At 51.7% G+C, this 12,664-nt stretch overlaps 1 protein-coding gene across 2 annotated transcripts; it reads left to right on the top strand.

Annotated features, from left to right (window-relative positions):
- Positions 1-5,254: 5,254 nt before the first annotated feature.
- Positions 5,255-10,435, top strand: LOC120704305 (IAA-amino acid hydrolase ILR1-like 6). Of its 2 annotated transcripts, XM_039988648.1 has the most exons (3): positions 5,269-5,928; positions 7,168-7,293; positions 8,841-10,435. In XM_039988648.1, exons 1-3 carry the CDS (start codon positions 5,437-5,439, stop codon positions 9,702-9,704), a joined length of 1,482 nt encoding a protein of 493 aa, XP_039844582.1. In that variant the 5' UTR covers positions 5,269-5,436; the 3' UTR covers positions 9,705-10,435. The 2 variants fall into 2 exon arrangements, with proteins under 2 accessions (XP_039844583.1, XP_039844582.1); XM_039988649.1 differs by lacking the exon at positions 7,168-7,293 and having other exon boundaries at positions 5,255-5,928.
- Positions 10,436-12,664: the final 2,229 nt, after the last annotated feature.

Genomic DNA, 12,664 nt, shown 5'->3' with positions numbered 1-12,664 from the left:
CTGCTCTCCCTCCCCCTCTTGCCACATACAGATAATCCCCAATCCAACCCCAGATCTACAAGTTTGTATTCCAAAAACAAATCTGAAACAAATTACCTACCTTCTATGGTCGCCGGCAACATGGGATGCCGATCCAAGTACTGAAATCAGGCAATACCTTGTACAGATCGAAGGAGTGAAGATTGGGGGCAACGCACCTTGTCGATTCAGTAGTCGCTTGTGCCGCCGAAGGTCTCGGCGTGGAAGATCTTGTCGCTGGCCGCCTGCAAAGCACCTCGTATGGCCTTGTTGCTCCGGAGAGGACCCGTTTCTCGCGCGCAGCTGGAGATTTTGACACTTCCGCGCTACAGTCATTGCTTGTCTGTGAGATGCATCGAGGAGAGAGGGATGCTATTTTTACGTCTCCTCTCTCCTCCGAGCCAAAATGCCTTTCGTTTATAGCTCTCATGTTGGAAGCTCGTTGTTACCACGCACAGGACCGTCGGAGATGCAAAAGCACTGTGCGTCGCGTGATGCATCACCGTTGGGGTCAGTCTAAGCGGCGACCGGCGGATGCCTTTTTCTCCGTGTTGTTCCCATCCATTTCGCCGCGAGACGAACGTGATCCTAGATTCCTAGTGGCGCCCGGCGCCGCCGCCCTTTTTCCGGCGACAGCTCCATCCCGTGGTCGCCTTCCCGTGACCATCCCGTCGACCCGTCCCTTCTTCTTGAAGAATGAAGATGCCTTGGCACGTGCCGCGTCGACCCGATCAGAGAACCAGGCGCCCGCTGCGGCAGGGCACGGGTGCGTCGGGTCCCCCTGAGAGTGTCTAGCGGTCGTGTCCCTTGTGCGCCCGCGCACGTGCCCGTACGACCTGGCACCTGGGCAGCGCGTCGTACCGTGCGCCGGCGCGTAGCTGAGGCAGAGCAGCATGACCAGGTGGCCAGGTACCGTGCCTACCAGGCCACCACTGCCCAACCAGCTGCCTTGGTGGTTACGTGCCCTCTCCACTCAACCGGACGACCACTCACCTCCAGCCGCCACACATCACTCGCCGGAGCTATCCATCCGCTTCTTCAGACCGGCCGGCGGCCGGACAGGACACGCTTGCCGCCTGCGCCCCAGCACGTTTGCCTCGTGGGCTCGTGGCGCATCGCTCCCCGGGACGGATCGGACAGCCCGGCACGATTCTTCTCCGAGCTGAGAAGTTCCGTGCTGCCACTCCGGATTTGCTCGCTTAATAAGCATGGAAAGTAGTAGGAAGACTGTCTTTTCCGCGAGCAGTAGGCAGCTGCACTTTTTCTCCAAAAGAAGGGTCCGTTTGGTAGAGCTCCGGCTCCTTAAAAAACAGCTCCGGCTCCGGCTCCTCTGGTGGAGCGGCTTTTCGGGTGGAGCCGAAGCCGTTTTGAAAAACATTTGGCAAAACAGCTCCACCAGTTATATTGAGATTGTGAAACGTTTGGCACCCCAGGCTGGAAAATGCCGGGCGGCGCAAGAAAACGGCTCGAAACCGACCAAGCATCATCGGGGAGGCGCCAAAAGGCGAGCGAAACCGCGCCCGATGCTTAGGCCCCGTTTGGTTGCGCGATGTAAAAATTTTGAAAAGGCATCTTTCTATATTTGAAGTACTAAATATAGACTAATTACAAAAATAATTACAGAACTCGTCTGTAAATCGCGAGACGAATCTAATGAGCCTAATTAATCCGTCATTAGAGGTTGTTACTGTAGCATTACTGTAGCAATTTAGCGCCTGATTACAGCCTAACTAGGTTCATTAGATTCGTCTCGCCATTTACAGATAGCTGTCGCAATGCGTTTTTTATTTTGTCTAGATTTAAGTCTCCATGCAGGTGCCGAAAAAAAAATTTGGAATTTTGATTTTTGTAACTAAACACGGGCTTAGCCTTGGCGTGGCGCCGTGGCCTGATATCTTGCTTTCTTCTTTCGATCTCAGCTGAGCTAACCGGTGATTGATTGTTACCTTACCCGACCTGACAGGCTGACACTCGCCTGCCTCCTACCCTGTATGGTAGGCCACGGCAGAAGAAACCCTTCCAAACCCGGCCAGGGTATTCATGCTACAGCAACCGAGCAGAAACGGAGACGGCTGATCGCGACGTTGCATTGCATCGCCGGGCAGCGGCCTTACGGGACAGCGAGTGCGGCCGAGCAGCGCGGCGGTGCCGGTGCCGGGCCTGGTCCCCCGGCCTCCCGCGAAACGAGGCCGGCCGGAGCAGCGTCATCCCCGCCGGAATTGTGGCAGGATAAGGACCCGGCCGGGGGAGAACGGGTGGGTGGGTGGCTCATTTCCACCACGCGCTAAAGGTGCAGGGCAGGCGGCGCATACGGCTCCTCCTGCTCCGGCCACGGTTCTGTCTCCCTGTTGACGCAGGCGCGCACCACTCGGCGTCTATGTACAATGCTCAACCTGAACTGCGCTGGGCTTGGATATTCATGAGCGGTTTTATATATAGTAGATGCTAGGACAGCTGCTGATTTGGTTTATATAAAACGATTTGACCAAACTTTGATGGTTAAAATAAAATAAGCTAGGCCACACTTGAGGTGGCCACGTTTGGTTGCTGGCCTTCCATTGCCACACCACAATGTGGCGTAGTGTGGCCTGCCGCAACCGTGGCGTCCGAATCCTCCGCCACACGCCACAGCCTCGCCACACTTGGCACACACCAGAAGACAAGCAGCAGCAGAAAAACAACAAGGAGATAAGGCTGTGGCGGTCGAAGCTCGATGCGAACCAAACAACAGCCGAAGTTAGTGTGGCAGCTGAAGTTTAGTCGTGGCAGGGTGTGGCTCCAAACCAAACAGCCCCCAAATCCCTTGTGCTAGGCATGTTAGATCATATGACTTTTTTATTTGAAACATATGGCCTCTTGTTGCTCGAAAAGAAAAAACACATGGCTTCTTTCACGTGTGTGTACCATATGGTTCCTGATTAAATTTCGTTGGTCTCAGAGAATTATGTGCGTCACATCGGAGTGGTTTGAAGTCGTAATAATGGCCCGTACTGTGCGAAATTAAAGTTTGGTCTACTAAATGAGAAAAGGCATGATAGGCTGCAGGCGCAACCAATGCGGAAAACATGCAGCACCCTACTGTTTGTTTGAATTGGTTCTCTCTTTTTTTTTTTTATGAAAGCGTTTGCCTTGGTACTTTTGAAAGTGAAGCAGAACTGGGCATAGCTATTGTTCAAATAAATAGTGACAACAAGCGTTGGAAAACTGACGTGCTACCTCCAGCATGACACGTCAGCGAGCTGGTAGTCCTGCCACGTCATACTTTTGTCCAGCTAGAGCAGAGAGAAGAGGAAGAGACATATATAGTAGAAGCTATCTCTTCGCACTCTCAGATCATGTGACAATATTGATGCTCTATATTGTGTGTTCTGTGCTAAAACTAGACTATTTAAAGTGTTGACTTTTATACAATTAAATAACTTTTGATGTGGAGGAGCCATACACAAATCACTTGGAGAAAAGGAGATATGTTAGATATATATATTTTTTCCAAAACTTTAAAATTGTTCCACATCGGTGTGGGGGCAAAAGTTTCATTTCGGACATGTTTGGTTCATGTACTAAGGTTACACCACTTATCATAGAAAAATTGCTAAAGTTGATTTGATAGAACTTAGGTGCTCGAAACTGTTGACACACCTTACTAAGTCTAAGAGAATCATTGGCGCGTGGGACTTAGTTACTTAGCTAGCAGGAAATCTTGCAACAACTACGACTGTAACCAACAAACAATGGCCTAAATTCGTCAATGCAAATTTATCTCAGGCACGGGATTATGAGGTTGGCCCCATTCAAAGGACTTTAAGTTAAATTAAATTTACAGAAAATAATTTGACCCATAATAAATTATATTTTCATCATCCACTTCATTTGATGGGCTAGCTACTAATAGTGTCTTCTCTATGAACTCTATCAAACTTATAATAGACGAAGCGAGCCAGTTTCTCCATCTCAAACCTTGTAGCTAGAGGTGGTGTAGGGCCCAACATTTTGAACTAGAAAATCTAAGGACCGGGCTCTAAAAAGGCTGAGCTCGAGCTAAAAAATTTAAAGACTTTGTTGGGCTGTGAGGAGATCACTAGAGTCATAGCTGTTACCAACCCTACTTGTAGCAGTATCACTCACAAAAAGAGCCTCCGATCCATTCCTCCACTATGAATACCCACCTCGCACGCCCATGCACAGCAAGATCGAAAGCAAGCAGGGGTCGCTGCTAAACGCCCTGTTTGGAACCGTGGCGGGCGTAAGCACGCTGCGTATAAGCAAAACGCGGTTGGAAGCTCGCTTCTCGCGATTTCGCGTCCGCACGTTGAAGTTGCTGCTTATTCTGCGATGCGTGGTTCTCGAACGCGCGTTGAACGCCGGCTGTTTGGCAGGTTTATTCCGCATTTTTTTTTGGCTCAAACGCGCCCCATAAGCGGAAACAAATACGCCCAAAATTAACCAAGCAGACTCGTCTGACTCTTGTCAGCGCCACCCGCGGCTCATGAATACTTGCATGCTCGCAACGCCAGCGCTGGTACTGTGGCCCCCATCCGCCCTGCGCCGCTGAAAAGTCTTGTGCGTTTGGGTGGTGGCTCGCCGCACCGGCCCGCCCGCGCGGCGGGTCGCCGTCTGCCAGAATAATCCCGGCGACACGCGATCCCACCCGACAGTTACCGCCCATCGCATCTCAGAAATTAAAATCGAATCCGGCTTAATAAATTTTGCCCTCTTTTCATTCCACACTTGTGTTTTGGTCGTGGTCACGGGCCCAGGGCCCAGAACTTATCTAAAACTTTGGCCGATTTTTTGACGCCTGCCAGATGATTACAAAATACGATCGGGCTACAAGAGGGCCCAGCAGTGCGGTTGCATTACAAAACTGCCGGTGCTGGAACGGTGACGCACTGACGCTGGTCGCAACACCAGACGCTACGCCACAAGCGACGCCAACCCGTCACAGGCGAGCCGGCAAGCACAGCAAGCCACTGAACCTGAGGTTCTGAACCATACTAATCCAGAACATTTTTTTTGCTCTTAAAAAAAACAAAACCACTTCCTCCTAGTACCAATCCTGATGGCCGCGGCCACTGACGCGTCACTGTCAGCGTGGGCCCGGCCTCGCGCAAAATAATGCGGGGCGCGAGTGGTTTACAATGATACAGGCACGAGCGGAATTGAAAAGGGGCAGAATGGGAAAGAGAAAGGTGAGGCGACGACGAGAAGAAAGAGGCGCGCGGGAAGGGGTGGGAAAGGGGGAAAAAAATCTGTCGTCGCTGCTTGCTTGCTCCCCTTAATTTAATCCCCGCCATTCCCCCGCCTCCCTCCGTTTTGCCCCTACCGCGCAGTGCTAGGCCGCCGCTTTTGCCCACGCCCACTGCCCGCACGCGACGCGACGCGAGCCAGCTAGCTGCTCTGTTCAGGCGCCACGCCGCCATGGCAACCGTGGGGTGCCGTCGCGGCCGCGCACTGCGCGCGGTCCTCCTGCTGCTCGCCACGCTGCCGGCGGCGACCCTCGCGCCGGCCGTCGGCGGCTCGGCGGCGTTCCTGGAGGACGGCATGACGATCCTCGGCGCGGCGGGGTCGGTGGCGAAGGTGGGCGGCAAGGCGCAGGGCGGCGCGAACGCGAGCGGGACGCGGCCGGGCGGGGGCGGCAGGTACTACCTGGGGTGGAAGGAGGAGATCGCGGCGCTGGCGGGGCGGCCCGAGCTGGCGGCGTGGCTGCGGCGGGTGCGGCGCCGGATCCACGAGCGCCCCGAGCTGGCGTACGAGGAGGTGGAGACCAGCCGCCTGGTCCGCGACGAGCTGGCCGCCATGGGCGTCGGCTTCCGCCACCCGCTCGCGCGCACGGGCGTCGTCGCCACGCTCGGCACCGGGCGCCCGCCCGTCGTCGCGCTCCGGGCCGACATGGACGCGCTGCCCATCCAGGTACGCGCCTTGTGCATGGACGTGTCCATACTGCTACTCCCATACGCTTTGAACACGCGCCATATATACTGCACATCGATCGATCAACTCATCTTTTTTAAAAGTTTCTCGTGCTTCACGTCTTTTGTTAACAAAATTCAAATATTTCCTACTAATTTTCTGCATAATTCAGTTTATGAATTGTTAGCACATCCTTCTTCGAGTTGAGAACTATCCAGAAACCGCAGTGTACCCACTTGCTTAATGGATGAGATGGTGCACCAATTAACTATGCGAATAGTTCTGCACTGTCAGCTAATGCATGACGATCTTTCAGCAACACGGTCAATTTCTCTCTGCTTTTCCCCCTCTCCTTTGCTCTCCAAACTACTATTTTCCTTTTTAAAAACAAAATTAAAGAGGCTGAGGGGTTCGTACAGGCTTACAGGGTGTACTAGTTGGCGATGCGCGTAGGCTTGTGTCCTCCGTGCAAGAAACTGTTGGTCCTCTGGGTGGTTGCGCGTAGGCTACCTGGAAGGGCCGCACGGGTGTCCCATGTTTCCTTTCTTGTGAAAAATGTGAGCCTCCTTTGCGAGCAATGCGCCCCTTGTGATGAGGGCCTCTGCCTGCCTGTCATCCCTGTGGGTGGCCAGGCCTGCCTACTTGCTGGTGGTGCAATGGTCCAGTGGTCCTTGCAACCAAAAGTTTCTGAAAAAGAAAAAAAATTGCTATCACTGAAAACTACTCGCAACGGAGAGTGAGCGAGAGAACAGGGCAGGCCGTGGAGGAGCTCGTCCTCAGTCCTGACGCCCAGCTGTGGTCGCTGAATCCCCGAGCGGATCGCGGCGCCATCTCGGCCGAATCCCCGATCGATCGCATCGGGAGCCCCGTCCTGGGAGAACCGGGACAAAAGCTTCTCGTCTCTTGCCCGAAATGGCATCGGCCGCTGGTGAACCCCGGACAGGCAGGCCGGCTTCTCGCCGCGGGAAGTTGATCCGCCTGAGTGCCCAGAACCGGCAGCTCTCAGTTTTTACGACCAAAAACACCTCACCAGCAAAGCCTTCTTTTCACGCCCGGACGGACACGGACCGATCGCCGTTTGTCTGCTCATGCGTGTTCGGCAACAGCAGCGGCTTGGCTCCGCGCCAAATGCCGCTTTTCTGAAGAGAAGATGGCACGGCGAGCTGCCGTTCCAGGTTTGGCCCGGCACTGCGCTGCTGGCTGACGACGCGTTCCCGTGCCTTGCTTTGTTTGTTCCAGGAGGCCGTGGAGTGGGAGCACAAGAGCAGGAACCCCGGGAAGATGCACGCGTGCGGGCACGACGCGCATGTGGCCATGCTCCTCGGCGCCGCCAGGATCCTCAAGGCCCGCGAGCACCACCTCAAGGTACGCGCCCCCGCCACCATCTCACTCTCACTCTCTCAGTTTCAGCTCGATCAGCTAGCTGTCTGGAAAATCCTTTGAAACTAGCTCAGCTGCTGCCACATCTCTTTCAGCGAGCCTCCATCTCTTGCCGTGCAAGGGAGTCTCCGCTGCCTTACTGATGTCATCGGAAACTCTGAACATTTAAATTCAGGAAAGAAAAAAAGTATCATCTGAACTTTCTTTTTTTTTTTAATTTAACTTAAAACGTGATCCGAGTTTTGGTCGCTAGATTCGCGTTGGGAAAAAGGTTCCGCTCAAAACGATAGTTTAAGACGAGTATCAAAGTGCGGAAATGATGTGCCACCACTTTAGTGTTCGGTGATCGGTTGGTGCTGTCATGGCATCATGCTAATGTCAGCACTGATTCTTTATTTTTTTTTCTAAACAAGAAGCACTAATTCTTTTCGTCACGTGCATCTGGCCCGATGCTGGAGGACAGGTGCAGTGTCACTGCCTCTGTCTTGTGACTGACGGGCGCCATTTAGTATTGCATCAGGGGATAAAGTTATTCCTCTGCAGTCTGCACTCTGTTGATCCGTTCTTTCAAGAAATGCAGATGCGGTGATCGATTATCGATGCTGTCGTGGCATCATGCTAATTTCAGCGTCAGGGGTCATGCGAGTGAGCACTTGTTCTTTTCGCCACGTGCTCATCTGGCCCGTTGCTTGAGGACAGGTGCAGTGTCATTGGCTCTGTATTGTAGCGAGCGCCTTTTAGTATTGCATCAAGGGGGAAAAAAAAGGTTATTCCTCTGCATTTTGTTCTTCTTCTTGGGTGCAATGTGGTGCTGGTACTTGGTACGGCACTCCTTGGGTGTTGGTTCACTGCTTTTCAAGCATCAGATGCCTCCTGATTAGTGTCACTGCCACTTCTTTATGCCCCAATTTTAGGCTTTAGCTACCATTGACAAATGACAAGGCACTGTTATCCTGCAAGTGTCATATGTTGGATATGTTAAATGTATTCTTGCTTAGCGATTGACACGAAACGGCATCTACCACTCTATTTTTCCATGCCACAGCAAATAAGTTGCAAGTGTCTCTCTGTACCTCTATGGATTTATACGATGACAAGAGTACAGGGCACCTTGGTCCCTTTTGTGATGGCGTTGTAACAAATGTGTCGCCATCTTCGGCAGACCTGTCCCAATCCCTACAGGCTACACCAACCACTCAGCTATGCACGGTGGCACAGTTGTACGGTAACCAGAGCATCCAAATTTTTACTGCTTAGACTCTCATGTACTGCTACGTCGATATACAAGAGTAGGAAATGGCGCAGAAATTAGGTTCGAAGTTTCAATCTACTTGTCGGTTTTATTACTGGATAATGATCTTAAACTCTTTTTTTTAGGTTTAATGATCTTAAACTTTTCATTGTTTGACTCGGAGAATGATCATCTTAGGATTGTTACGAAGCTTAATACATTTACAATTTCTCTTGCTAGTATGAGAAAAACGTTACAGCATAGCAGCTCTGAACTTCGCTGGCAATTTCGGTACGTGCAGGGCACAGTGAAGCTTCTGTTCCAGCCGGCCGAGGAGTCCGGGTGCGGCGCGAAGCGGATGATCGAGGCCGGCGCGCTGGAGGGCGTGGAGGCCATCTTCGCCGTGCACGTCTCGCACCAGCACCCGACGTCCGTGATCGGGTCCCGGACGGGGGCCCTCCTCGCCGGCTGCGGCTTCTTCAAGGCCGTGATCCGCGGCGACGATCACGGCCGGGAGCAGCGGCGGCGGCGATCCGCCGCGGACCCCGTCCTGGCCGCGTCGTCGACCATCATCAGCCTGCAGAGCCTCGTCTCCCGCGAGGCGGACCCCCTCGACTCGCAGGTGGTGTCGGTGGCCGTGGTGAACGGGAGCGACGCCGGCGGCGGCGCGGCGGCGGCGGCGCTGGTGCTGGGCGGCACGTTCCGCGCCTTCTCGAACGCGAGCTTCTACCAGCTGCGGCGGCGGATCGAGGAGGTGATCGCGGCGCAGTCGCGGGTGCACGGGTGCGCGGCGGCGGTGGACTTCTTCGAGGACGAGAGCTTCTACCCGCCGACGGTGAACGACGCGCGCATGTACGGGCACGTGCGGCGCGTGGCGTCGGAGCTCCTGGGCGCGGGCGGCTACCGCGACGTGCCGGCGATGATGGGCGCCGAGGACTTCTCCTTCTACTCGCAGGCGGTGCCGGCGGGGTTCTACTACATCGGGGTGCGGAACGAGACGCTGGGGTCCGTGCACACGGGCCACTCGCCCTACTTCATGATCGACGAGGACGTGCTCCCCACCGGCGCCGCCGTGCACGCCGCCATCGCCGAGCGGTTCCTCGCCGACCACGCCTCCCTGACGGGCTCCCCGTCCCCCGACGACCTGGTCGACCAGGAGCTGTGACCGACCCGGCACGGACGAGAGCCCGGCTAGTTGATCGATCGATCGACCGGCGCCGGCACGGGCACGTTGGAGACCTGGCCGATCGCTCGGGCGTCTTGGGTGGTGGTTTCCTTTGCGGCGTGGTGTTGGAACGCGGGCTCGGATTGGTTTGGTTTTTTGTGGCCGTCGGGCTCGTGATCGATCGGCTGGTCCGCGGCCGTGACGCGCCGGTGGGTTGGGGGCTTTTCCCGTGTTCCGTTTGCCTGAGCCAAGGAGCCGTGAGGGACGGGCGCTTTGGCGCGTGTAAAGTGTTAAAGATGGAGGTGTCGTTGCGAATCCGCCGATCCGCGTTTCCTTCCCGGCAGCAGATGAGACGTGGAGAAGATGTAGAAGACCCGTCTCTCTTCCCAATCCCGAGCACACAAAGAGCACAGAAGAGACAAATGTGGGTGGCACTGATCTCTTATTCCATAATGATAGGTACATGTTCCATTATATAGAGTCAATCCTTCAGGGGCATATTCGGTATAAGCCCATTATTATCTCCAACCCTATGGATATCTTAACACTCCTCCTTGGGCGAATACCGCGACTAGCATATGCCTCGTTAAAAACTCCTTCCAAAAACCCAATGGAAAAAAATGGAATGGAGAAAAGAGTACATCGTAGCCGCTTAATATATTATACTTGTTGCCTCATTAAAAATCTTACATGAGAAATTTCTGGAAAACTCATAAAAGAAAAGAGTGTAATTAACATCTTCAGGATGTATTATAATCTTCTGGATTATATCTAATAGGATCTTCAGGACCCAAAAGCAATAGCAAATATTTAGGGGCGGACTCCCCTGAACACTGCAGGTCTTTCAAAAATCCAATTCCAATTCCTCGAACAAATTTTCTAAATGTAGTAGCAGGAAGAGATTTAGTAAACAAATCTGCCATATTGTCACATGACCTAGCTTGCAATATTTTTTACCTCACCCTGCTTTCTGGAGATAATGAGGATAGAAATATTTAGGAGCTATATGCTTTGTTAAGTTATTCTTTACATAACCTGTTTGCATTTGTGTAACACATGCTGCATTATCTTCGTAGATAATAGTGGGAGTATCGGCAATATTAATGCCACACGACTTCTGGATGTGCTTAATCATACGCCGTAGCCAGACGCACTCACGTGTGGCTTCATATAGAGCTATAATCTCTGAATGATTTGATGATGTTGCTACCAAGGTCTGTTTAGATGACCGCCATGAGATAGTTGTACCACCACAGAGAAACACGAATCCAGTTTGAGATCTGGCATTATGGGGATCTGACAGATATCCAGCATCTGCATAGCCCACCATGGTCAAATCATTTTTCTTCGGAAAAAATAGACCAAGATCAAGAGTACCCTTGAGGTACCTCAATATAGTTTTGACGCCAACCCAATGCGTCTAGTAGGGGCTGCACTATATCTTGCTAGCAAATTTACCGCAAATGCGATATCAGGTCGTGTGCAGTTCGCAAGGTACATCAATGCCCCAATAGCACTCAAATAGGGAACTTCAGGTCCTAATACATCCTCATTTTCACTCTTTGGTCTAAATGGGTCTTTGTCTATGTCGAGTGATCTCACGACCATGGGGGTGCTCACAGGATGTGCTTTCATCATATTAAATCTCTCAAGAACCTTTTTTTTTGCATAGGTCGACTGGTGTATTAAAATTCCTTCAGGGAGATGCTCGATTTGCAGGCCTATATCTTTCATCTCAAACTCCGTCTTGAGATAGGCACTCGCCTCCTTAATGTCCTCTGTGTGGCCAGTGATATTCAGATCGACATAGACTGGGATGATACAGAATCCATTCTGGGATTTTCTAATGAATACATAGGGACAATCCTCGTTATTTACGTAACCTCTCTTCTGGAGAAATTCACTTAGCCGGTTGTACCACATCCGACCAGACTGTTTCAGCCCATACAGTGCCCTCTGCAACTTAATGCTGTACATGTTGCGATTTTCCTTAGGATCCGGAATTTTCAGTCCACCTAGGACTTTCATATATATATATATATATATATATATATATATATATATATATATATATATATATATATATATATATATATATATATATATATATATATCCGAGTCCAGTGACCCGTATAAATACGCGGTCACAACATCCATCAACTGCATATTTAGATTTAATCATGCTGTCATTGAGATTAAATATCGGAACGTTATGCCACTCATTACAGGAGAGTATGTTTCATCATAATTGATGCCGAGTCTCTGCGTGAACCCTTGTGCTACAAGCCTCGCTTTATATTTCACCACCATATTATTCTCGTCCCTTTTACGAACGAATACCTATTTGTATCCAATAGGAAATACTTTGGGGGCGTCGGGGCGACAGGCCCGAATACTTGCCTCTTTTTAAGCGAGCGCAATTCTGTCTCTATCGTTTCTTTCCATTTGACCCAATCTGAGCGCTTCCGGCACTCTGCCATGGACTTTGGTTCAGGATCCTCATCAATAACAGTAGCGATTTTAGAGAAAAAAATTTATGTCGACAACTGTAGTCTTTCTATTATATAAATCTCTCGACTCAACATAGTCTGTGGCAATTTCTTCATTTGCATCATCCAGCTCATTTTGATTTCCCGTATTATTCAAGTCTGGTTGTTCTGATGCCCTTGTGATATCTGTTATATTTGTGCGCACTAGTGCACTAGGGCCTTTGCCTTCAGGGCATGTCACTTCTGGGACTACTGATTGGGAGTGCAATGCTTGTACTCTGGTGTTCTGTTTTTGCGGACATCTCCGTGGCGCATCAACTGAGTCATCCGGTTCTCTCCCCCTTTTCCTAGGATTGGGGGCTCGAGTAGAATCCATGCCCTCCATGGGTATCTCTACTCTCTCCGGTGCATTAGCCGCAGGAATATGCGATTTTGACACTCCTCTTATATCAGTAAAAGCATCTGGTAAGT

Source organism: Panicum virgatum, chromosome 4K (genome assembly GCF_016808335.1).
Source record: "Panicum virgatum strain AP13 chromosome 4K, P.virgatum_v5, whole genome shotgun sequence".
In the NCBI taxonomy this organism is placed as follows: Eukaryota; Viridiplantae; Streptophyta; class Magnoliopsida; order Poales; family Poaceae; genus Panicum; species Panicum virgatum.
Note: the sequence above shows the minus strand (reverse complement) of the source record. Positions and strands in the feature narration are given on the sequence as shown.